We start from the raw sequence: 26,157 nt of genomic DNA on the forward strand, positions 1-26,157 counted from the left end.
AAATGCTGTAAGTGCTTGACGTCAGTTAAGGTTCCTATCTGGACTCGTAATCATTTATTTGTTCCTGGCCCTGACAGGATGGCAGTGTATTACAGAGTGTGGTGACAGGATCTGGTGCTATTCAGAACATAGCCTGGATCCCTGATATTGGTGTTGTGTCGTGTTCCAGTAGATCAAAGGTAAGATCTGAAATCCGGCTGGCATTGAAATGTTACGTGAAAAATGTTTCTAGTCTGCATTGTACTTCATTAAGTCAGCTTATTCAAAGTGACAGTGATAATTGTACTAAATGTTCCTCAAATATTATGGTTATCATGAGACAAGATAAAGGCATAGTCAAAGTCACTGTAGCACTTGCGTTTGCAGATTTGTACTTCTGTTAGTTCAGACCACTGAAAAATGCTTCAACATTTATACCCAACAAGTGGGTGAGCCCAGCTGTGAAGCTGTTCTTGTAGAGTACAACTGGATTTGCCTCACTGTCATATTACAATTGGACATTTAAAATAGAACAGACAAAGATAATACTTTCAAAGTGGTCGGCTCCAGAAAGAAAAAACTTTGTTAGCAACATGCAGTAATAAGCAGAAGTCATTAGTACGCTGTTAATGTTTAACTAGTTCTTGTGTACTTTTACAGTATATTGTCCATCATGCAGTACAGCAAGCTTGACATACAATAATATACCAAAGCAGTTTAACTGAGTTGGGTTTTAGCTTTGCATATGATTCTCATGGACCACACTTTCTAGCCTCTTTAAGCAATGATACTGCCTGGTGTGGGGTCATTGGAAAGAGACTTGGAACTTGGCAAGGCTTGAGGACTTGGTGTAAATTCGTAGGACATGTTTGAAAGAAATGAGAAGATATGGTGAATGATGACTGGAAGAATAAATACAAAATATTCTGCAGATTCTGGGGTCAAAGCAGCACTCACAACACGCTGGAGGAACTCAGCAGGTCGGGCAGCATTCATGGAAAAGATCGGTCGACGTTTCGGGCTGGAACCTGATGAAGTGTTCGGGCCCAAAATGTCGACCGATCTTTTCCACGGATGCTGCCCGACCTGCTGAGTTCCTCCAGCGTGTTGTGAGTGCTGACTGAAAGAATAAGTGGTGACTTAAGACATTTGTTCAGTGTAAGCCATTCAATGAGAGTGAATGGCAGTGGAGAATTTGAAACCAATAATATTAGTACCTTGAAGGTATCAAGGTTGAATCCTAAGAATAACTAGTGAATGATTACATTATTAAAGATAAATGTTTAACATTAGGCATGCTTAGGCTTACTCTACAAGAGAAAATTGCTTTGCAATTAGAGCTAATAGGGTAACCAGTTTAATAAAGTTAACTTTGTGGTTAGCAAAGTTCACATGCAAAAAAACCAATCAGGCTTGCTATAATCCTCATGTGGCACGTACACAACATTAAAATTACGATAAAAACAGTGCCCGTCGGAATTAACTGCAGCCATAATGAGATCTCATCTGTGATCTTCACTGAACCAAAACTGCCATTTAAACTCTCTTAAAGGTAAACATTCAATAAATAGAATGATGCACCATAAATAACTCGTAGGGGGTAAAATAAATTGATGTTTATTCATCCTTGGGAAGCAACCAGTACCACCCCATCACAAGTATCATGTGGTGACCATGGAAGCAAACGAACAAAATTAGCACAGATTCTCAGAGAAATGATCAGTTAATATTTGTTGATAAAAATGGATAAGACAGCATTGCTGCCTCCAGATAGCATCAGATGTGTCTTCTGTAAAAATGGCACTCTCAGCATTAGTTATTTACCCAACTTGTTCAAATCTCTGGAAGGGTGAAAGTACAATAAACCGAACAGTCACTTTAGGAGCTGTTGGACCAAGTACATGAGAATCAAAACCACTTGAAAGAGATTGTTGTTGAATTTCTAAAATTAAAATATTAAGTGATGAAGTTTGCCCAAGCACCTGGTGTCACTTGTGAAAGTTTTGATTGATTAACAAAATGTGGTTACTTGAACTTTTTAAAATGCATCATAATGATTGTGACTTTGTTTTGATTGACTAGGATGTGTTGGTGGTAAACTGCACCAATGACTGGATCGCTAGTAACCACATTTTAGCCACATGTAGAACTTCACTGAAAAAACAAGGAGTTTCTGGACTAAACATGGCACCATGCATGAGGACCTTTCTGGAAAGGTTGCCAGTCATGTTACAGGAGCAGTATGCATATGAAAAGGTAGTAAAACCAACAAGACAGGAACAGGACTGGTATAATATCTGATCAAAATATCTAAAACAGCAGAATTATTTTTAACAACTGGTTTGTTTTTGCTTTTTAGCCTCATGTTATATGTGGAGACCAACTTGTCCATAGTCCATATATGCAGTGTTTAGCTTCGTTAGCCGTGGGCCTTCAACTCGATCAACTCTTGTGTAATCCACTAATCCCACCCCATCATTCTGGTTGTCTGCCTGATCCTTCCACCTGGAACTCCTCTGAGTGGTCCTGGTTGGAATGTTTCTCCACCACAATTAAGGCTGCAGAGGCATTGGCAAGAGGAGCACCATTACCAGAATGCTTCACTGTTCCGGATCTAGAGCCTGCACCAGCAGAGGAACTGGCGCATGTGATGGTAAGATACTCCACTCGTTAACTACGGGAAATCTTGAGCCGCACACAAAATGCTGGAGGAGCTCAGCAAGACAGGAATAAACAGTCGATGTTTTGGGCTGAGACCCTTCCATCAGGTCTGGAGAGGAAAGGGGCAGAGGCCAGAATAAGGAAGTGTGGGGGGGGTTGAGGGGTGATAGGTGAGGAGGGAAGGTGGCTGGGTGGGGGAGGGGAGAAGAAGTAGGACACTGGGAGGTAATAAGTGGAAGAAATAATCTACTAGGAGTGGAAATGGAATAAAGGAAAGGAGAACCAGAGGGAGGTGATGAGCAGGTGAAGAGAAGATAAGGGATGAGTGTGTAACCAGAATGGGGAATGGAAAAAAGAGGGAAGTATTTATGGGAATTTAGAGATTGCCATCAAGTTGGAGGCTACCCAGGCAGAATATGTGGTGGCTGCTCCTCCAATCTGTTTTGCTTCATTGTGGCAGTAGGGGAGGCCATTTTCAGATGTGTCGGAATGGGAATGAGAAGGAATGACATTGAAATGGATAGCCATGGGGAGATCTTGCCTTTTGCAGCAGGCAGTCGATGAAGCAGCCCCCAATTTGCATCTGATCTCTCTGGTGTAGAAGAGACTGTACCGGCAGCACCGGACACAAGGGATGACCTCAGCAGACTTGCTGCCTCACCTGGAAGGACTGTTTGGGGCCCTGAATAGTGATGGAGGAGGAGGTGTAAGGTCAGGTGTAGCATTTGTTATGCTTGTAGGTGCCAGGAGGGAGATCAGTGGGGAGAGATTCTGTCTGTGTAATGTTTTGCTAATGATAAGGTTGTGGGACATGCCCAGCAGGCCAATCTACATTTGGGGTGGGCGGTGGGAGATTGGAATTGGTTATTACACTATACTTGCATTTGTAGCATGATGATCAATTGTGAATGTCTGCGATCTGTACTCAATAAATACCTGATATCCTTTCATACAATCACTTCAATAAATATAGTATTATTTAAAAATTGAATTCTCAGTGGGAACTTTGGAAGACATGTAAGTTTCACAACCTGCCATTTCTTCTGAATTGCAGGACAATAGTAAGTGGTTTGCTGGAATGGATGAGCAAATTATGTCCTGGGCAACATCCAGACCAGAGGTAATCTCTAGTTTTACATGTATATTTCCTCTGCTTAATGTTCATGCAAAGATTAGAACTCATCTCATATCAATTTAGGACTGGCACCTTGGTGGAAAGTGTGATGTCTACCTTTGGGGAGCAGGACGTCATGGGCAATTGGCTGAAGCTGGAAGAAATGTTATGATACCAACTATTGCACCTTCGTTTTCACAAGCTCAACAGGTCAGACTGCTTAGTTTAAATTCCATATTATTCTTACAATTTAACAATAAGAATATTAATTCAAAACAGGTGATTGATATTAAAAATTTGGAAACAACTCAGTTTGACCTTTCCTAAACTGCAAGTCATTAAATGCAAAGCTGTTCTTTCTAGACCAAAATAATCAATTTGATATTCTTAATTGTTACTTTGGCCCTTGAGAAAATGCTTTATTTTCTGTTACTCACAAGCCAGATAGTTTTTGCAATTTCAAAATGAGAAGGACTAGAGGAAAAACAATGTGATGGAATTATTCAGCGGGTCGAGCAGCATCTGTGGAAGGAAAGAAATGATCAACGTTTGGTGTCAAAGTCCTGCGTCAGGAATTAAAATGTAAAACTAAAACTAGAAAGGAAGTAAAAGACTGTAGATTCTGGAAATCTGAAACGTCAACAGAAAAAGCACGGCAGACCAAGCAGCTTCTGTGGAGAGAAAAGCAGAAGGAATATAGCTGGTAAAAGACCCTTCATCAGAACTAGGAAAGTGAGAAAACAGGTTAGTTTTAAGTGGCAGAGAAGATGGGAAGTAATGGAAGGAACAATAGAAATAATTTTGACAGGATGAAGCCAGGATTGCTAAATTAATTCCATTGTTACAGCACTGTCTAACTGGTTGATCAGTGAGGCCAGCAGAGGGTCATGTGAAATCTGTAGAAATTCAGACCAGAGCCATGCTAAACCCAAAATAGCTGGAAATGATCCTCTCATCAAGCAGTATGGATGTGACCAGTTCTGATACATTTTTTTTAATTGAATTATCTGAAATTATTAAATTTGGTATCTGGGAACATAGATCATGCTACAACTACGGGCAGTTGGAAACTCAGGAAACTATTGCCCCTGCAGATTGAATGGAGGTGCTCCACAAAGTGGTCATCAAATGTGGGTTTGACTTCACATCAGTACAATGAAATGCAGTATACCAGATTGCAAGAGCAGGTGAATCTCTGCTTCCCCTGAAGAACATTTCGGGTACCTGGACGTTGGGGAGGGCTGAGGTAAAAGGACAGCCGGTAAATAAGGATGATAGCAACATTTAATTTTCATTTAGAGACACGTGAATGGGAACGAATGAAGGGATATAGACCATGTTCAGGCAAATTGACTTTGTAATTAGTATAGACATCGTGGACCAAAAGACCTCTTCCTGTGCTGTACTGTTCTAAGTTCTGTATGTCGCATCTTCTTCAGTTGCATAAGAAGGCTACATGAGAAGGGGAGAGGTCATTGGAAAATGAGAAATAAAATGTAGTTTGGCTCTGCTTCAAACTCAAAATATTCTAAATAATTTTATTGATTATTTTGCTTTTGCAGGTTATTTGTGGGCAGAATTGCACTTTTGTTATCCAGGCTAATGGGACAGTGATGGCATGTGGGGAAGGCAGCTATGGTCGACTTGGACAGGGAAATTCAGATGATCTTCACGTGTTAACTGTCATTTCGGCACTACAAGGTACCCAGACTTGCACAGTAGCATCTGCTTATTAAAAATGAAGGTTCTTGTCATGTCTTCAAATCACCTTGTGTCTGTTTGCACTGGTGGTCCTACCACTTGTGTATGTGACAGGTTTTGTGGTAACGCAGTTGGTGACTTCCTGTGGGTCCGATGGCCACTCTATGGCTCTGACGGAAAGCGGGGAAGTCTTCAGTTGGGGAGATGGTGACTATGGCAAGTTGGGCCACGGAAACAGCGATCGGCAGCGTCGACCACGACAGATTGAGGCACTACAAGGAGAGGAAGTTGTCCAGGTAAAATTGTGTGCAGGAAAACTCAGTAAATGAATTGTTGGCTAGACTTGGCTGCTTGTTCTGGAGGAGAAGTTTGATTATCTGTGTAAAAGCACTTCCCAGCAAGTACCCTGTCTTCGGTTTCCGAACATCCTTCTCCCACCCACTACCTTCACGTTAAATAATCATGTTTGTTAGAACTTGGCATCAGCAATTGCAGATCCAAAGATGTGATACAATAGGTGTTGCTATCATAGTTTTAAGGTTGGGAACAAGCTATGTGCTAAAGTTCTTCTGTTCAGTTCTTTTCACCATTTCTCTAATTATGTAGGATTCCAAATCGTCCTGTAGCAGGAGCCAAATAAAATCCAGGCTTGGGTTCATGAGAGTCAGGCAGGGAGCTACCTAATTACTGGATGGTGGTCACTTCAGATGAGGGAGCTCAGCCATCTTCTGTGGGCAAAACATTCTCCTCTGTACCCTGAACCTTCAGCCACATTCTTTGTGGGGGCATCTTCAGTGTAAAAGTATATTAGTGTTGTAGCAATTTGGAGGTATCCCCCATAAATCCCTCAAGCAAATTTGTCATAAACCTTCAAACCTCTTTCTTCACATTTCCTCCTAAACACCTCCCCCTTTCTCTCCTAGTCAACCTTTGGCCAGTGTTTGTTAATGAGTCTGATCATCTTGTGTTATTTTAATATAACTATTGTGCTATTTCAATATCGTGTGCTTCTGTCTCAAATAGATGTCATGTGGCTTCAAGCATTCAGCAGTAGTCACAGCAGATGGCAAGTTGTTCACCTTTGGAAATGGCGACTATGGCCGTTTGGGACTAGGTAACACATCCAACAAAAAGTTGCCAGAGAGAGTAGCGGCGCTGGAGGGTTATCAGGTTGGACAGGTATCGTATTACATTGCTCATTTACCGCATCAGAACGGTTCGTCATTTTGAAATCTCTTTATAGCCTCTTCTGCCCAACCCCAGTCTCCAATTAAAGTCCCTCTTTAATAACATTTCTAATAAATCCCTCACACTGTCCCTCCCATACTTAAGGACTTTAAATATGATATACAGAGCTGACCCCTGTACTCCAACTGAGGGTGAATGGGTGTTTTATAAAAGTTTCTTGCTGTTGTTCTCTGTCAATAAAGCCATGGAGCTTTGTGTTTTTTTTAATTTGGTCACAGCTGCACCCCAGAATACCTTGATCAGCATTTAATTCATAATAACTCTCATTGTTCTTCGTACCAAATATGATGCTATGTGTCTGTCCATTTCGCCAGGTCTGTCTTATCCTAAAGTTTGGAATTCCTAGTTTATTGAGTTTCCCATTACTTCCAAACTTTGGAATTCTACTGTGTGCGCCCAGGTTCAGATCATAGTTGTAAATCAAAGAATGTGGGTCCCGTAGTTGAATCCTGGAACTATGAGGGCCTCCGTTGGTCAGGGTTGTCCATGGATGTTGTGTCCCAGCTGTCTACCATAAGGAGAGCAAGTTGTTGCCCATGTAGCAGGCTCCCTCTCTCCACACAGCTGATGAATCCAAAGGAATGGTAGAGACCGATAACAGTTTGGCACCAGCGGCATTGCAGGGGTTGCCAGTCAGGGTTGGACCCAACACAGGACTGCTTTAGGGACTCCAGCTCCAGATTTTTCCTTTGGGGTTTGCTCCCGAAAGCCTTCCCCATGAGTGGGTACAGCTGCAAGGCAGCGGAGGTTTGAGATCAGAGTTTTCGTCCTAGCTGAGCTGCCAACCATTGCTAATGAGCCCCATTTGCACAAAACATTTTCTAGGTAGTGGGAGCTTCTTATCTGCACTACCTCCCTGGCTGTAAAAACCTTAAGGGACCAGTAACAAACTAATGAAAACAATAAGTGTTAGAAACACACATGTCAGCAGCATTGAAGAGGGAGAAACTGAAAGATCTAGTTCTGGTGAAAGTTTATGGATCACCAAGAGCATGGAGTGAGGATTCAGCCCAGTGGAGTGGTCCTGCTGCAGAAACCAGAGAGACTTCCAGCATCCTTGGTGCCTGCATGTGTTCAGCTACAGCTCCTGACCGAGTTCATAACACTGCTGGAGCCATGAATGGACCCCCTGTGGAACAAAGGCAAAAGGGTGATTGGTGACCATTGGGAAGAGTAGGAGATGTAGGCAGTTGTGAAAGTTACCCCGTGCTCTCAAGCAGATCTGCTGTTCAGCAGGAAGGCGGGAACTGGTTAGATTGGCCTCTCAGTAAAAACAGTCAGGGTCGTCTATGACCCAATGGCTGTCTCTGCTGGATAGTAGCGGAGAAAAAAAGACAAGGGGAGCTTATAGTGTTAGGAGATTCAATTGTGAGCAGAAAAGACAGGTGTTTCTGTGGTCAAGCAAGATTCCCAGATAGTATGTTGCCTTCTTGGTGTCTTGTGGTTCCAGGGAATCCTGAAGGGGAGCAGGATCAGCCAAAGGTGATGTTGCATATTGGTACTAAAGTCTGTAGAAAAGGGGATGAATTCCTGCAATTTGAAATTTAGGGAATTGGGTAGAAGGTTGTAATGGCTAAATTACTTCCTTAGCCACATGCTAATAAGTATCAGAACGGGTGGATAGATCTGATGTGTGCCTGGTGGAAGAATTGGTGCTGCAGAAGGGGCTTTAGGTACTTGATGAAGATTACTTATAGAGCAGGTGGGATCTGTGCAAGGAGAATGTCTTGCACCTGAATTGCAAGGGGAAGAGTATCCCTGTAGGGAAGTTTGCTGATACTGTGATGGGTTTGGCAGGAGATGGGAATCAGAGCAGTAGTGTACAGTGGTAGAAAGGGAATCAAACACAGAGGATAAACTTCAAGTGAGTCCAGTAGGCAGAACATAAGGGGAATGATGAGGCATATAGGAAGACTGGTAGGATAAACTGCATTTGCTTTAATACAAGGAGGCTGATGTTGGAGTGTGGATCAACCCATGGAACCAATATTGTTACAGTCAGAGAAACACATAGAAACATAGAAAATAGGTGCAGGAGTAGGCCATTCAGCCCTTCGAGCCTGCACCACCATTTATTATGATCATGGCTGATCATCCAACTCAGAACCCTGCCCCAGCCTTCCCTCCATACCCCCTGATCCCCGTAGCCACAAGGGCCATATCTAACTCCCTCTTAAATGTAGCCAATGAACTGGCCTCAACTGTTTCCTGTGGCAGAGAATTATACAGATTCACCACTCTCTGTGTGAAGAAGTTTTTCCTAGTCTCGGTCCTAAAAGGCTTCCCTTTTATCCTCAAACTGTGACCCCTCGTTCTGGACTTCCTCAACATCGGGAACAATCTTCCTGCATCTAGCCTGTCCAATCCCTTTAGGATTTTATACGTTTCAATCAGATCCCCCCTCAATCTTCTAAATTTCAACGAGTACAAGCCCAGTTCATCCAGTCTTTCTTCATATGAAAGTCCTGCCCTCCCAGGAATCAATCTGGTGAACCTTCAGAAGGGGAGAACTGGTAGCTCAGTGCCCAAGTGTATAGAAGTCTCAAGCTGATGATGGTACGTTAAAAGGCTTGGGGACATGAAGAACATCAAGGCATTACTCAGGAGGGATGTTTTGGAAAGATGAGGCCATGTGAGTAGAACTTAGAAATAAGAAAAGAGCCATCATTTTGCTGGGGTTATAGTACAGTACTCCAAACAGAAGAGATAGAAAAGACAAGTAGACAGAGTATAAGACAGACCATGGCTAGAAACAGCTGCTTTGCAGGTAAAGCAAGGTCCAGTCTTTAAACCAGGAGCTAGTGAGAATTCAGGGCCAATGTGTTCCTGTGTGAAAGATAAGGATGATAAGATTAGGAACCGGGAGATGACAAAAGACATTGAGGTTTGATAAAGGGGGTAGGGTGGTGGGGAAGAAGCATTTAACAGGAGAGTGGACAACTGAAATAGAAGATTCCCTTGAGAAATATCGAATTGGAGAGTATTGAAAAATAAAGCAAGGTAAAAAATGGACCATGAAATCATCATTGGCAGATAAAATTGAGAAAAATCCTTGGGTATTTTATCAGGAGCAAAAAGATAAACCAGAGGAACAGTCTGTGTGGAGCCAGGGGATGTAAGTAAGGTCGTAAATGAAGACTTCAAATTTGTGTTCAAAAGTGATAGGCATCTTTGAGTGCACGAAGGGGGAAAAATCCCAGAGACTGATGAGATGTATTCATTTGCCTATCTAAATGTCCCTTATTATCTACTTCTACCACCACTGCAGGCAATAAATTCCAGGCACCCACCACTTGCTTTGTATTTTCAAAAAAAGTTGCCTCTCACATCTCCTTTGGAATTACCACCCCCCCCCCACACACACACACTCTCACACACACACACACTCACACACACACTCACACACACTCACACTCACACACACACACACACACACACACCACCACCATCACACACTCACACACACACTCACACACACTCACACTCACACTCACACACACACACACACACACACACACACACACACACACCACCACCACTCACACACACATACTCTCACACTCACACTCACACACACACACCACCACCACCACACACACACACACACACACACACACTCACAGACACACACACACACACACACACACACACACTCCACCACACCTTAAATGCATGTTCTCTGGTATTAGACATTTCAACCTTGGGGGAAAAAAATACTGTCTGTCTGCTCTATAACATGTCTCCCATAATTTTGTAGACTTGTATCAGATCTTCCCTTAGCCTCCACTGTTCCAAACAAAACAACCCAAGTTTGTCCAACCTTTCATGATAGCACATGCCCTCTAAACCAGGCAACATCCTGGGAAACCTCTCCTGCACCCTTTCCAAAGCCTCAACATCCTTCCTAAAATGGGGAGACATTTTATAATCCTAAAATGGGGTGACCAACCAGAACTTTATGCAATACTCAAGACGAGGCCTAACTAGAGATTTATAAAGCCGTAACATAATTTCCTGACTTTGGAACTCAGTGCCTCAACTAATAAAGGCAAGCATGCCATAGGCCTTAACAATCACCCTTTCAACTGTGTGGCATCTTTCAGGGAGCTATGAACTTGGACCCCGTGATCCCTCTGCTCAATGTACTGTCTCTTTACATTTGACCTACCAAGGAGTAACGCTTCACATTTGGCTGCGTTAATCTCCATCTGCCATTTCTCTGCCCATATCTGCAATTGATTTTTTTTCCCTCTGTGTCTTTGCTACTAATCTGTGCCATCCACAACACCACCAATCTTTGTTTCATCTGCAAACTTGCTAACCCACACCTCTACATTTTCATTTAGGTCATTTATATACAACACAGGCGCCAGAGGCCCCAGTACAGATCCCTGCAGAACACCACTAATCACAGACCTCCAGGTAGAATAAGTCCCTTCAATCACCACCCTCTGTCTTCTATGGGCAAGCCAGTTCTGAATCCAAACAGCCAGTTTGCCATTGATCCCATGCATGTTAATATTCTGGATGAGTCTCCCATGAAGGACTGTGTCAGACATCTTATTAAGATCCATGTAGACAATGACCAGAGCTCTGCCTTCATCAATTACACTCCCCAGCTTATCAAAAACTCAATCAAGTTAGTAAAACATGACTTCCCCTATACAAAGCCATACTGACTGTCCCTAATTAGGCTGTGATTTTCCAAATGTTCAAAAATCCTATCCTTAAGAATTCCCCCCAGTAACTTCCTTACCACTGATGTGAAACTCATCAGTCTGTAGTTTCCAGGATTATCCCTCATTCTCTTCTTGAATAATGGAACATCATTACCTACTCGACAGCACTCTAGGACCTCGCCTGTGGTTAGAGAGGGCACAAAGATATTGGTTAAAGCCCCAACAATCTCTTCACTTGCCTTTCTGAAAAACCTAGGGTATGTCCCATCAGGTCATAAGGACTCCACCTTAATGCTCTTTAAGAGACCCAGCTCCTCCTTTACTTCAAAATGCCCTAGCATATTAATACACTCAGCACTGATCTCCCAATCCTCCGCATCCTTCTGCTTGGTAAATACTGGTGTAAAGTACTCATTAAGGACCTCACCTGCATCCTTTTCAACCAAGCAAATGTTCCCCCCTTTATCCCTGAGTGGTGCCATGCACTCCATAGTTATCCTCTTGCTCCTGATGTATGTATAGAATGCCTTGGGCTTCTCCTTAATCCTACTTGCCAAGGACTTTTCATGGCCCCTCCTGGCTTTCCTAATTCCCTTCTTAAGTACTTTTCTAGCTTCTTCATAATCCAGAAAGGCTCAGTTTGATTCTAGCCTCCTAAGCTTTACATACTACTTCTTTTTCTCCTTGACTAAATTCATCATCTTCCTCAACATCCAAGGTTCTCTTACCATGCTGGCCTTGTCTGTCCTTCTGACTTGTCGTGTGCTTGTGCAGTTGGTTTTTAAGTACCCTCCACATGTCAGATGTAGACTTGCCCATGAACAGCTGTTCCCAATTAACTCTCCCTAGTTCCTGCCCAATGCTCTTGTAATTTACCGCGTTCCAGTTTAATACTCTACTGCAAGGTCTGTCTTATCCTTCTCTGTAGCTATCTTAAAACTTAAGAAACTGCTCACCCACTGAAAGGTCAGTCATCTGGCCAGGCTTGTTACCAACACCAGGTATAGTACAGCCCCTCCCCTTGTTTGACTATCTACATACTGATTTAAGAAACCCTCATGGATGCACCTATCAAAGTCTGCTCCATGTAAACCACTTGCACTAAGAAGTCCCCAGTTTATAGTAGGGAAATTGAAGTTGCCACTGACAACAACCCTATTTACTCTTTTCCTTAATCTACCTGCATATCTGTTCCTCAATGTCCCTGTGGCTACTGGGGATCTGTAGTGCAATACCATCACCCTTCCTAATTTTGACTTCTACCCATAGAAACTCGGTGGACAAACCCTCTATTATGCTTCCTCTTAAGTGCAGCTCTGATATTGTCCTGATTAGTAGTGCAACTCTTTTCTCCCACCACCACCTTTTACGTCCTCTCTACCTTTTCTAAAACATCAAAACCCTGGGACATTAAGCTCTCATTCCTGTCCTCCTCTCAACCAAGTCTCTTTAATGGCCGCAACATCATAGTTCCAAGCACTGATCCATGCTCTAAATTCATCACTTTTACCCATAATACTCCTAGCATTAATAAACACACACTTCAAACTATCTGTCCCATCATACCTACTACTTTTCTCCTGCTTGATTTTACCGGCCCTGACATCTGCCTACCTCTCCATCCCTCCACATTCTGAACTGGTGTTCTGGTTCCCATTCCCCAGTCAACCCCGAGGAGCACTAGTGCACCTCCCGGCCAGGATATCAGTTCCCCACCAGTTTAGGTGCAGCCTGTCCCTCTTGTACTGGTCGCCCCACCCCAGAAAAGGTTCCAATTATCCAGAACCTGAAACCCTGCCCTGCCCCCCGCACCAGGTCCTCAGCCACTACTGATCTCTGCTGTCATCATATTCCTGCCCCTACTGGCTTGTAGAAGTAATCCAGTAATAATCTACTAGCACCAGAAGTAATCCAGAGATCACTACCTTGGAGATCCTGCTCTTCAGTCTCTTCCCTAATTCCCTGTATCTCTGTGCAGGTCCTCTTCCCCCTTTCTACCCATGTCATGGGCTCCAATGTGCACCACGAACCTCTGACTGCTCACCTAACCCCTTGAAAATATTCTGTAGCCGCTCAGAGGCATCCTGGACTCCAGCACCTGGGAGGCAACACACCATACTGGTGTGGCGGCCACAAAAACTCCCATCCGTCCCCTAACTTTTGAGTTTCTATCGCTATTGCTGTGCCTGACTTTACCTTTCCCTGCTGAGCCTCACAGCTGGCCACAGTGCCACTGACCTGGCTACTGCTGTGCCCAAATAGGTCCTACCCCACTCAGCAGTATCCAAAGGGTATACTTGTTGCTGAGGGGAATGACCACAGGGAATCCTGTACTAACTGCTTCCTCCCCTTTCCTCTGGTGGTCACCCATCTTCTATCTGAAGCCTGCATTCTGGCTGTGACCAATAAAACTTGCACCTATGAGGTTTTCAGCTTTCTGGATGGTCCTGGTAACATCCAGCTGCAGCTCCTGGGTGTACTCCCTGCAGTTGTAGTCATCAGAGAGACAGGACGAGCGTTCTACCATCCTAACCATCCTGTCTACACTGAACTAAGGAGTAAGGATTTACAGTCAATAAAGAAGCTTGCCTGTTCTTCCCTGTACCTTCTCTCTTAAACCCTTGAGTTTTGAACTTATGGTCACTTACTCAGCCTCTTCTCCGCGAGCTCGTTATATGCTTGGCACCAACTTCTCAAGCCCGAGTTCCATAATCAATATAAATGATTCAGCACCCTTAGCCTCTGCCTGTTCTCACTGAGGTTTGACCACTCTAGTACTGGCCCACTCCCCTTACACCTCCCTTCTTTTTAGTGTATGGAAAGATGGTGGTGCGCCAATCAGAAGTGTATTTGTTCTTCCTGTAAGTCTCTATTATGATTGAAAATCACTGCTGGATACTGAGAACATCAGATACTGCAGGACTAACCTATCAGCAATTTGTTCAGTAGTGATGGAGCTGGACTTGTTCTGTACCTTTGTGCCAAGATGCTGTGTGGTTTTAAAAGAAAAGGCTGCATGTGATTGTCTTTGATTTTTTATTGTGATCACGAGGCCCTGTCAGACATTAATAATGTAGAATACTGCGAACCTGGTTCACTGGTTCATTAGAGAGACTGGTGCGGGGGAGCTGCATAGATAAGGACCACAAGCCTTGGACTTGCCAGTGAAAGATATGCCAGAGCTGTCGGTGTGTCACTGGATTTCATACTGGGTTCAGTGCTGCCCTCCAGTGTTTGCTCAGTGCTTAACTCCAGTGTTCACTCGGTAGATGAACAAGCTGGACCAGGTCAACTCAGGGGACTTGGTCTTTCTTTTTGTGACCCTTTTTCTGAAATTGTAGCCATATGTCCTGTGTGCTGTTGGTATTGGGTTTTGCACCTTGGCCTTGGAGAAACTGTTTCATTTGTTTACATTCATGTATGGTGGAATGATAATTAAACCTGAGCTTGAAGCTTGAACGTTGTATTAGCTCAAATAAAACTCACTCCCAACGAGACGTGATTTTTTCAAATGGTTCGTGCCCAAAAACATTGTCACTCTCTCAGTCACTAACTCAAACAATGACTCACTCCCATTGAGAGTTAGTTATTTCCAATAAGTATGATTATAAAATTAATAGATGACAGAAAAACTAGTGTGGACAGTAAGGAGGGCTGTCTAAGGCTACAGCGTGCTATAAATCAGTTGGAAAGTTGGGCCAAGGACGGCAGATGGTATTTAATCTTGATATGTGCGATGTGATGCAATTTAGGAGAAGAAATAAGGATATGATAAACAGAAAATGGTAGGGCCTTGGGGAGTATGATGAGCAGAGAGATATTGGAATGCAAATCCAGAACTCCCTGAACTGGCAGAACAGTTAGAGATGGTGTTCAAGAAGGGATATGGGATACTTGCCTTTATCAGCCATGACATAGAATATAGAGCTGGAATGTCACATTACAACATTATAAGACTTTGGTTAGACCAAACTTGGAGTACTGTATGCAGTTTTGGTCATTACTGTAGGAAGCATGTAGTTGGACTGGAGGAGGTGCAGAGGAGATTCAGCGGATTGAACCATTTCAGTTACACAGATTGTACAGCTGCGTGTGTGTTTTCCGGAGTGGAGGAGGCTGAGCGGTGAGCTGATGGAGGCATACAAAATTGAGGGATATGAACAGTAAGAATTGTATTCCCATAATAAGAGTTGTCTAAAAGGGCATTGTGTAAGATGAGGGCAGAGGGGGTAAGAGGGACAGAAGGGAGTTTTCACATGGGCTAGTTAGAATCAGGAGTGTGCTGCCTAAGGAGGTAGTAGAGCCAATGCTCGCAAAAAGTTGATGAAGCTTCCAGAGAAACATTTGAATCACCAAGATATAAGAAGCGATGGACCTCGTGGGTAAATAAGATTAGTATAGATGGTTGCAACAGTGGATGTGGTGAGTCAAAGGGCTTCATTCTGTGCTGTATGACTCTTATCACTCTGTTAACCCCTCAAATCCTCGAGGATTTTCAGTATTTTCTGGTGTCAGTTTTCCAGCATCTGCAAATAGACCTGTAAACTTTTACGATTTGGTTCACATTATCATTTACATTGTTTCCCACTAGATTTAAAGTACTGGATCTATTGCCTTTTAGGTTGCGTGCGGCTTAAATCACACATTAGCTGTCTCTGCTGATAGCATGATGGTTTGGGCCTTTGGTGATGGAGATTATGGAAAGCTTGGTCTAGGCAACTCAACAGCCAAGTCCTCTCCTCAGGTATGGCTTACCAAACTTTGGCGATTATAATAATATTAATTCATATTTTTCCTCCCTGTTGCTCCATGATGGCATCAAATAAAGCAAGATGTTTAAACAGTCAACTTCTATGGCTACATTTGTGGGGTTTAATGTTTCTAAGTAATTAAGTATATAATTCAGCTTTTTTGTTGCTGTTATTTAGTGTAAAAGGTTTTAAATTTTCTTTTTGCAGAAAGTAGATGTTTTGTGTGGAGTAGGAGCCAAGAAGGTTGCTTGTGGCACACAGTTTTCTGTTGCCTTGACAAAAGATGGCCATGTGTACACCTTTGGCCAAGGTAAGACAGTCATCGGGGATTTTGATGGATTCGTATTTAGAATGTACGAAGTGAATGTGTAGCAACATTGGAAGCAATGCAAAGAACCATCAGGCTATTTAGTAGGAATTAGTTTGGGTCTGTATTCCATGGAGTTTAGAGAAATAAGATCCTAAGGTAAGGGAGCTTGCCATGGTAGATATTGGTATGTTTTCACTAGTAGGATAGTCACAACAAGATGACGTAACTACAAGATTCACTAGACATTAAAAACTGAAATAAATGCATAGCAAATTCTTTTTGTGAATTTCTGGAATTCTCTGCTTTGTGGTGCTAATTATAAATATAATGAATGAAACTTATAATGAACAAAGAAATGGGAGAAGAATAAATCAATATGAACTGATTGATCAGACCATAAGGCATCTGAGCAGAATGAGGCCATTCAGGCCCTTGTGTCTACTCCGCCATTCCGTCATAGCTGATTTATTACCCCCCTTCTACCCCATTCACCTGCCTTCTCCCACAATCTTTGCCCTGATTAATCAAGAACCTATCAACCTCTACCTTAAATATACTCATTGACTTGGCCTGTATATCCATCTGACAATGAATTCCACAGATTTACCACCCTCTGGGTAAAGAAATTTTTCCTTACCTCTGTTCTAAATGGTTGTTTCTCTATTCTGAAGCTGTGCTCTTTCACTCTCCCACTACAGGAAACATCCTCTCCACATCCATACAGTCCAGCTCTTTCAAATTTCAATGGGTTTCAATGGGATGCGCTCTCATTCTTCTAAACTCCAGCGAGTACAGGCCCAGAGCATCAGACACTTTTATGTTAACCCTTTCATTCCTGGGATCATTTTCGTGAACCTTCTCTGGACCCTCTCCAATGCCAGTACAGCTTTTCTTTGATAACGGGCCCAAAACTGATCACAATACTCCCAAGTGTAGCCTTCTAAAGCCTCAGCGTTACATCCTTGCTTTTGTATTCTAGTCCTCTCAAAATAAATGCTAACATTGCATTTGTCTTCCTCACCACTGACTCGACCTGTAAGTTAACCTTTCAGGAATCCTGAACAAGGACTCCCAGGTTCCTTTGCACTTTGATGTATTATTGAATTCCATGAACCAAAGCTTGGTTTAACAAACCAGTGATGAAGGAAAGATGAGACACTGCAGTTACTAGCAACCTGAAATAAAAACAGAAAATGCTGGAACTGCTCAGTAGGTTAGGCAACATCTGTGGGGAGGGAAACAGAGTTAATTATCGTTTCATGTCATTGACTTTCATGAGAGATCTGTTATTAATCCAGAGACCCATTTTTTCCAAGAACATGAAATTCAAACTCCACCGCACCAAATTAGCTAAATCTAGTTAACCAAGTAATCAAAATAAAGACATCCGTTAGTCTTGCGAGACCATGGATCTGTGCCTGGAAAGTCTTCACTCTCCAGGGCGCAGGCCTGGGCAAGGTTGTATGGAAGACCAGCAGTTGCCCATGCTGCAAGTCTCCTCTCTCCACGACATCAAGGGAAGGGCATTAGGACCCATACAGCTTGGCACCAGTGTCGTTGCAGAGCACTGTGTGATTAAGTGCCTTGCTCAGGGACACAACACGTTGCCTCGGCTGGGGCTCGAACTCATGACCTTCAGGTTGCTAGTCCAATGCCTTAACCAGTTGGCCACGTGCCCACTAAGTAATCAGTGGTTAAGCATTGGTCCAGTGATCTGAAGGTGGCTAGTTCAAACCTCAGCTGAGACAGCGTGTTGTGACCTCGAGCAAGGCACTTAGCCACACATTGCTCTGCAACGACCCCGGTGCCAAGCTGTATCGGCCCTAGTAGTGCCCTTCCCTTGGACAACATTGGTGGTGTGGAGAGGGGAGACTTGCAGCATGGGCAACTGCCAGTCTTTCATACAACCTTGCCCAGGCCTGTGCCCTTCCAAGGCGCAAATCCATGGTCTCATGAGACTAACAGATGCCTATTAAGTAATCAGGAGATTATAGAAATAGCATGTTGTATTAGTATTGATCATGAAGCTACCAGTTTATTGATTTAAAAATCCACCTGGTTGACCAATTTCGCTTGAGAAGGAAACCTGTTGAGCTTACTCAGTTGAGTCCACGTGAGACTCCCCCTTCTTTCCCCCCCACCGCCCCCAAATATTTCCAATAATTTCTATTTACGTTCTGGTTGTTGTAAATGTGGTAAATGAAGGTTAGTTAGAGATTTCCACTAATCAGTAAGATCCTGGGAAAAGGTTCGGATTAACTTGACCACCACCTTTCCTGTGTTAATTTAATCTGTAACATAAATCCGACAAGACGGATAATCATTGTCAGAAGTGACAAAATTACACAGTAGAAATCTGTCCTGTGGTCCGGAGAGAAGGGTCTCGGCCCGAAACATCAACTATGTACACTTTTCCACAGATGTTGCCTGGCCCACTGAGTTCCGCCAGCGTTCTGTGTGTGCTGCTTGGATTTCCAGCGTCTGCAGACTTTCTGTTGTTTGTGATATCCATCCATTGTTCACTTTTGATCATATCTGCATAAAAGGATAGGTCACAGGGAGTGCTGGTTTGCATCTGGCGGGTGAACTTTTGTATTGTCTGTGGAATCTGGAGAGGCCTCAGCTGTAAACGTGACCTAAGTATATTTTATGATGAGAGCAGACCTTGCACTATAAAGCTTGGTAAATTAGTGCTCATGGTGGTGCAAGAATAAATGGTCTGTCTTGATAAATTTGTTCATTTATGGATTGAAAATTAAATACTGACAATCTAATACATTTTTCTGTCCACCCAGACCGCCTGATAGGCTTGCCTGAGGGTCGTGCTCGCAACCATAATAGACCTCAGCTTGTACCTGCTCTGAATGGAGTTTTTATTGAGGACATAGTGGTGGGTGCTGAGCACACGCTGTGTCTTTCATCGTCTGGAGATGTTTATGGATGGGGCAGCAATTCAGAAGGGCAGGTAAGAAATTTGAACAACTTGAACTTTTACCCGTCTATGATGAAAATGTAAGGTGCTCGATTAGATGTGAATTCAGAATTAGAGGGCACGGGTTGTAACTCTTACTCGAGAGCAACTGGAGATTTGTGTGCAGACTATTTCTGTTGAATATTTTTGACGCTCAGTGAATGTAAAAATATTGGAATAAAACGAATTGTAAATGAGATTGTAACTAAAGCAGGTGGGCACACAGAAAGCAGGCAATGGTTTGAGTTGGTGGTGTTGCGATTTCTATTACTACTGAGATGTCAGGTATCAGAAGGTTCTGCTGTGTAATCTGAGAAGAAAGCAAGATGACACTACTTCAACATTAATCTGTAAGAACTAAGCTTTTTCCACCCCTAACAAGGACACTGATGTCAGGGTAAGTGGCTGGGTGTTTAGGACTTTCCTATGAAGTTTCTGTTGTCTCCAGCCTGGGTATTTGCTTCCAGCTTGGTATACTACATAATGACAAGCAACGATATCAGATGCAGCCAGGACTCCCTGCACTGAAGACTGCTCCCACTCCAAACTGGAAGAGGGTTTTGAGATAGTTAATGGGAATATATTTTTTTAATAACTATCCTCTTTAAAAACTCCAGCTTTTCCCTCTTCCTTATTCTTACTGGGCATTAGACTGTGGGATTCCTAGTTCTCTTCTAACTGAACAATTGACTGCAATGCTTCCTGGAAGTATAGTTATCCCAGACTATGCCCTCTCTGTCATCCCTGTCCTCTCATTCTGTAGCACCTTCCATACCAGGAGGCAAGTCTGACATGCTCACAATTAATTTAGATAATTGACTACTTCACATTATTAATTTTGATGTACGGTAACTAAATGTTGAGAAAAGTAATGCTGACTTTAAAACCCAAATGACTTTGACCTGTGCAGCTACTGGATCACTTACAATCAGAAACCCTTTTCTTCTTCACAGTATAATTATTTTTCATTTTAAATGCTTTCTGTAAATGCCTTTTTATCTCGAGGGTGGGTGTAAAAACAGATGCTCCTGGTTTTGGTCGAACAACAGAAGTGTTCACGGTTGTGCCTCGTCTCCAGTTTACAATCTCCACTCCTTTTCCCTCTGTGTAGCTGGGTCTGGGACACACCAATCATGTAAGAGAGCCGATTCTAGTCACAGCACTCCAGGGGAAGAGTATTCGGCAGATTTCAGCAGGACGTTGCCACAGTGTGGCATGGACGGCCCCTCCAGTACCACCAAGAGCACCAGGTGAGCTGGCAACAGCTTATCTTCAGGTTTACTGTAAAAGTTGCATGACTCCATTCAATCATTAATAATTACTTTGAATGGATTTTTGTCGAATATTTGAGTAGATATTCACCATTTTAATAAATGTGAATATCTACTATTCTATGTACGTAGAGCAAGAATTTCCCCTCCTTAAATCAAGGTTCTTCTAAATAAACCACTATTATAAGGTCGAATGGAATAGTTGAAGTATTTATTGTACAGGTTTGTATTGAATTGTGTTTCTTGTAAATTAACAACTTGATCAGAGTTCAAAGTAAAATTTATTATCAGAGTACATGCATGTCACCACGTACAACCCTGAGATTGTTTTTCTGCGGGTATACTTAGCAAATCTATGGAACTGTACCTGTAAACATCAGAAACTGTGCAAATGCAGATATAAATAAATAGCAATAAGTACAAATACAACATCCATCAATATAACAGTCTTTAAGTAGGTCCTTGAATGAGTGTAGCTATCCTGTTTTGTTCAAGAGCCTGATGACTAAGGGGTAGTAACTGTTCTTGAGCCTGGTGATGTGAGTCCTGAGGCACCTGTACCCTCTACCTGATGGCAGCACCAAGAAAAGAGCATGGCCTGTGTGGCAAGGTCTTTTCATGATGGAAGCTGCTTTTCTACGGCTATGTTTCATGTAGATGTGCTCAATGGTTGGGAGGATTTTACCGTGATGTGCTCGGCCAAATCCACTACCTTTTGTAGGATTTTCAGCTCAAAGGCATTGATGTTCCCATACCGGGCCGTAATGTGAAGAGGTTATGGTGCCTGTGGAAAGTGAGACAATTTGGTTTATTGGAGGTCAGGAAAAATTATTGCATGTTCTATTACCCATTGTTTGATTAATCCGTGGGGGGAAAATCCATGATTGGCCTTTTCTGCGTTTTCCCTGGTTGACCTGTGGAGAGTAATTTTTTTTCCTCTTTATCAGTGGTCATGATGGACCAGCTGCCCAAAAGTTGTTCATTTCTAAGTCTTTTGGAATTGTGTCCAGCAAGTCTGATAACTTGTGGCACCTTAAGGTATTCTGAAAAGGGTGATAGCTGCTGTTCACGGCCACAGATACCATAGAGAAAGTCCAGTGCTGCTTGGTATCAGAAGAGTCTGTTTACTACAAGTCTGTTAACTGGAGAAACCACAGCACCACCACCACCTTGATGGGGGTAATTATTGGAGGGTTGCCAGTATCAGCCACACCCTGTGAACAATTTATTTAGAAAAATCACTCTTGCTGGCTTCTGATCATGTTGCCCCACAACGGGATGGTGATTTTTTTTTTTTGTTTTATTTCTATATTTGCCTGAATTTTGTAGTAAAAGGTGAAGCTTCACCTAAACTTGAATGAAAAATTGGATTAGTATGATGCTGAAATGTTTTTTGATTGTGCACTTGATGTGAGAATCTGCTGTTCCTTTTGGTAGGTGTATCCGTGCCTCTGCAGTTGGGTCTGCCAGACTCGGTTCCACCGCAGTTCAGTTCACTGAAGGAAATAAATATCGAAACAATCAGGGCCAGGCTCCGGTTGCTCTACCACTTCTCTGACCTTATGTACTCGTCGTGGAGGTTGCTTAATCTTAGTCCCAACAATCAGGTAAGCAGCGTTGGAAACGGGACAGCTAGCTCTTTAATAATGAATCGTCCATTTTAAAAAAAACATTAAAGTTTTCGAACTAATATTTATAATTGTGATTACAGAATAGTACATCGCACTATAATGCTGGAACATGGGGAATAGTCCAAGGCCATCTGAGGCCTTTACTTGCACCAAGAGTTTATACTCTTCCAATGGTGCGTTCTATAGGAAAGACAATGGTCCAAGGCAAAAATTATGGCCCCCAGATCACTGTGAAAAGGATATCTACCAGGTTTGTTTTATTAAACATTTTCCGCTGTGCATTGCCTTATTTCTACAGATCAATTTGAATAGCTCCAGTTTTTTTTCCCCCTTCACAATGACGAAAGATGTCCTTAATGTTTTGTTGCATCTCTACTTCTATTCCTAGAGGCCGGAAGTGTAAGCCTATCTTTGTACAGATTGCGAGACAAGTGGTTAAGCTCAATGCTTCAGATCTGCGATTACCTTCTCGTGCTTGGAAGGTGAAACTGGTGGGAGAGGGTGCTGATGATGCTGGTGGAGTATTTGACGATACCATCACAGAAATATGTCAGGTAATATTTACTTCATCTACTTGCATGATAACTCTTCAGAGTGTCCTAAAATGGAGCAAGGATGCCCATTTCTATTCGAGTCAAAGTTTTAAAAAGTAGCAGGTTCTGAGCAAATTTTTGGACTATAAAATTTTAATGTTGCCTCAAGGTTAACAATATTTTTAATTAATAACAATTGTAATTGAGTTTTAGATTATTGTTAGTTGCATAATTTGATTTTCTTGTATGTTATTCTGATTAATATGTATAAAATGTTGACTTGAGAGGCATAAATAGAGCCGATAGTCCGACTGTTCCCAGGGTGGAAATGGCTAATACAAGGTGTGGGTGGGATGTCACGTAGATTTTTTACACAGAGGCTGGTAGGTACGTGGAAAGTGTAGGAGGATGTCAGGTAGATTTTTTACACAGAGACTGGTAGGTACGTGGAAAGTGTAGGGGGATGTCAGGTAGATTTTTTACACAGAGCGTGGTAGGTGCGTGGAAAGTGTAGGGGGATGTCAGGTAGATTTTGTACGTGGAAAGTGTAGGGGGATGTCAGGTAGATTTTTTACACAGACTGGTAGGTACGTGGAAAGTGTAGGGGGATGTCAGGTAGATTTTTTACACAGACTGGTAGGTACGTGGAAAGTGTAGGGGGATGTCAGGTAGATTTTGTACGTGGAAAGTGTAGGGGGATGTCAGGTAGATTTTTTACACAGACTGGTAGGTACGTGGAAAGTGTAGGGGGTGTCAGGTAGATTTTGTACGTGGAAAGTGTAGGGGGATGTCAGGTAGATTTTTTACACAGACTGGTAGGTACGTGGAAAGTGTAGGGGGATGTCAGGTAGATTTTGTACGTGGAAAGTGTAGGGGGATGTCAGGTAGATTTTTTACACAGAGACTGGTAGGTACGTGGAAAGTGTAGGGGGATGTCAGGTAGATTTTGTACGTGGAAAGTGTAGGGGGATGTCAGGTAGATTTTTTACACAGAGACTGGTAGGTACGTGGAACGTACTGCCAGGGGTGGTGTCAGAGGCAGATACATTAGGGACATTTAGGAGGCTCTTCCTGGGTGGTGAGAGTCCTCGGTGATGATGCCGCCTTCTTGAGCCACTGCCTCTTGAGGATGGTGGGGGAGCATGGTGCCCATGATGGAACTGGCTGAGTCCACAATCCTCTGAGGCTCTTGTTATCCTGTGCATTTAGACCTCCATGCCAGGAGGTGATGCAACCAGTCAGAATGCTCCTTAACACATACAGTAGCATGCAAAAGTCTTGGAGACCCTAGGTTGTTTTAATATACATTTATTTTAGATGTTTATTTTTTTGTCTTCTGAATTAGTGTATCAGCAGAAAACAGCAAATTTTAAATTTGAAATTTGTTGCCACAGGTGGTTGTGGAGGCCAAGTCAATGGGTATATTTAAGGCAGATATTGATGGGTTCTTGATTAGTCAGGGCTTGAAGGGGTACGGGGAAAAGGCAGAGATTGGGGCTGAGAGGGAAATAGATCAGCCATGATGAAATGGCAGAACAGACTCAATGGGCCAAATGGCCCAATTCTGCTCCTGTGTCTTATGGATGAAAGTAAAAACAGTATGTGGAAGGGAAGGGTTGTATTGATCTTAAAATAGGTTAAAAGGTCAGCACAACATCGTTGGCCAAAGGGCCTGTACACAGTACGATGCTCTACTGTTCTGTGTTTAGTAACAAGATACACTTTACTTGTTAAACAGGAGCTTGAAATGGGGATCGTAGACCTGCTCATTCCTACTCCGAATGTCACGGCTGAAGTAGGCTATAATAGAGACAGGTAAGAATTAGTACTTAATTCCTGTGAAAATTTTGTTGGCTGATTCCTGATACGCAAGAAAATGTTTTATTTTTTGTACTTTTTTAATGAATGAGCAAATGGAATGTTGTCCATTAATCAGTGTAAACCTGAGATTACTTTTAGCAGAAGAGCCTTCAATCTCTCTTCGTTGTTCAGCACTAAAATATTTGACAGATAATCAAAGTCTGAACAATCATCTTAAGAGTTCTAGATTATAAATATAATTCTGGAATCAGAACCTAAACTTCCGAATAACCTAAAGCTTTCTAGAATAAAGTGTAGGTCGCTGATTTTGCTGCACAATACACGGAGTGTTAACCCTGTGCTCTGGGGATGGATGGGGTCTTGGAGCATAGCAGACTTCAGGGGCTGAATGGCCTAATTCTGTTCCTTTGTCTAGTGGATCCTGGAGAACTAGTGAGGCAATTTTCCTTAAATGACACCAGCATCTGCACTTTGCCACCTCCTTTACAAAGAGGGGAAGATATTATTTTCCCTATATGATCATAACTCTTTACCTCCACAGCCTCCTGTGCAAGTTCTTTTAATTACTGGAAACAAGTGAAAAATTATTCATTCAAAATTATGCATGCACTTGTCTTCCCACAGGTTCCTTCTTAACCCTTCTGCTTGTTCGGAAGAGCATCTGCTGCAGTTCAAGTTTCTAGGCATTCTTATGGGTGTTGCCATTCGCACAAAGAAACCATTAGATCTCCACTTAGCACCAATGGTGTGGAAGCAGCTCTGCTGTATTCCACTTTCTTTAGAAGATCTGGAAGAGGTGGACTTGCTTTATGTACAAACACTGAACAGCATTCTTCACATTGAAGATAGTGGAATTACTGAGGAGAATTTCCATGAGGTGAGTATGCTGTAAAGGTGTCACAGATTTGTTCATGATTGAATTATAAACTTAAAAGCATCTTTCATTATTTGCATAATACCAAATGACCATTCCCCTTTCCCAAGTTTAGCGAGGGAAAATGATTCACTGCAGGCATGCACACCATTGGACCCTGGGGAAAAGGGAAATGCTGAGATTGTGAAGATGTGAAGGGAGCAGCAAATCTAAAAGTGCTGTCAAATGGCCTTGATATTCTGCTGTTTTACTAGACTTTAGTGCCAGCTGCCAGGAATGATAATGACAGGGAACTGTTAGATGTATTGTGGGTCTGTCAGCAGCAGCTGGTTTGCATTGCCACTTGCCCTTCTAAATCTAAGTGACATCTTTTTGTCCTCTCTTGTAACATTGCTTTCTTGTTTCCTCCCATCCAATCCACAGATCTCCTTATCTTCCCTCAACTGATGACTCCCAAGAAATGTTAAATTATACTGAGCTCATTTGGTTCAGGACTAATCCCTGTGTTGAAACTATTTCCTTCCAGCTAAAATGTCTGTGGCGAGCACGGAAGCGGTAGCTACATATGTTGTTCTGATGGAAAAGACAAAGTGGTTTCATATTCAATCTGCCT

The 26,157-nt window shown here is 42.6% G+C and overlaps 1 protein-coding gene across 9 annotated transcripts in view; it reads left to right on the plus strand.

The window, feature by feature from the left end:
* The window catches only part of herc1 (HECT and RLD domain containing E3 ubiquitin protein ligase family member 1), a 270,719-nt gene that overhangs the window by 226,960 nt on the left and 17,602 nt on the right, over positions 1-26,157 (plus strand). For all 9 annotated transcript variants that reach the window (XM_063070950.1, XM_063070953.1, XM_063070952.1 and 6 more), the window contains 17 exons: positions 78-179; positions 2,062-2,235; positions 2,339-2,632; positions 3,695-3,760; positions 3,839-3,964; positions 5,317-5,455; positions 5,570-5,751; positions 6,479-6,634; positions 16,004-16,126; positions 16,341-16,443; positions 19,239-19,408; positions 20,526-20,664; positions 22,123-22,292; positions 22,397-22,566; positions 22,705-22,870; positions 24,588-24,664; positions 25,295-25,547. In XM_063070950.1, the coding sequence (XP_062927020.1) occupies positions 78-179; positions 2,062-2,235; positions 2,339-2,632; positions 3,695-3,760; positions 3,839-3,964; positions 5,317-5,455; positions 5,570-5,751; positions 6,479-6,634; positions 16,004-16,126; positions 16,341-16,443; positions 19,239-19,408; positions 20,526-20,664; positions 22,123-22,292; positions 22,397-22,566; positions 22,705-22,870; positions 24,588-24,664; positions 25,295-25,547 (2,610 nt within the window). The remainder of the gene's footprint in view (positions 1-77; positions 180-2,061; positions 2,236-2,338; positions 2,633-3,694; positions 3,761-3,838; positions 3,965-5,316; positions 5,456-5,569; positions 5,752-6,478; positions 6,635-16,003; positions 16,127-16,340; positions 16,444-19,238; positions 19,409-20,525; positions 20,665-22,122; positions 22,293-22,396; positions 22,567-22,704; positions 22,871-24,587; positions 24,665-25,294; positions 25,548-26,157) is intronic.

Source organism: Mobula hypostoma, chromosome 18 (assembly GCF_963921235.1).
Source record: "Mobula hypostoma chromosome 18, sMobHyp1.1, whole genome shotgun sequence".
NCBI lineage: Eukaryota > Metazoa > Chordata > Chondrichthyes > Myliobatiformes > Myliobatidae > Mobula > Mobula hypostoma.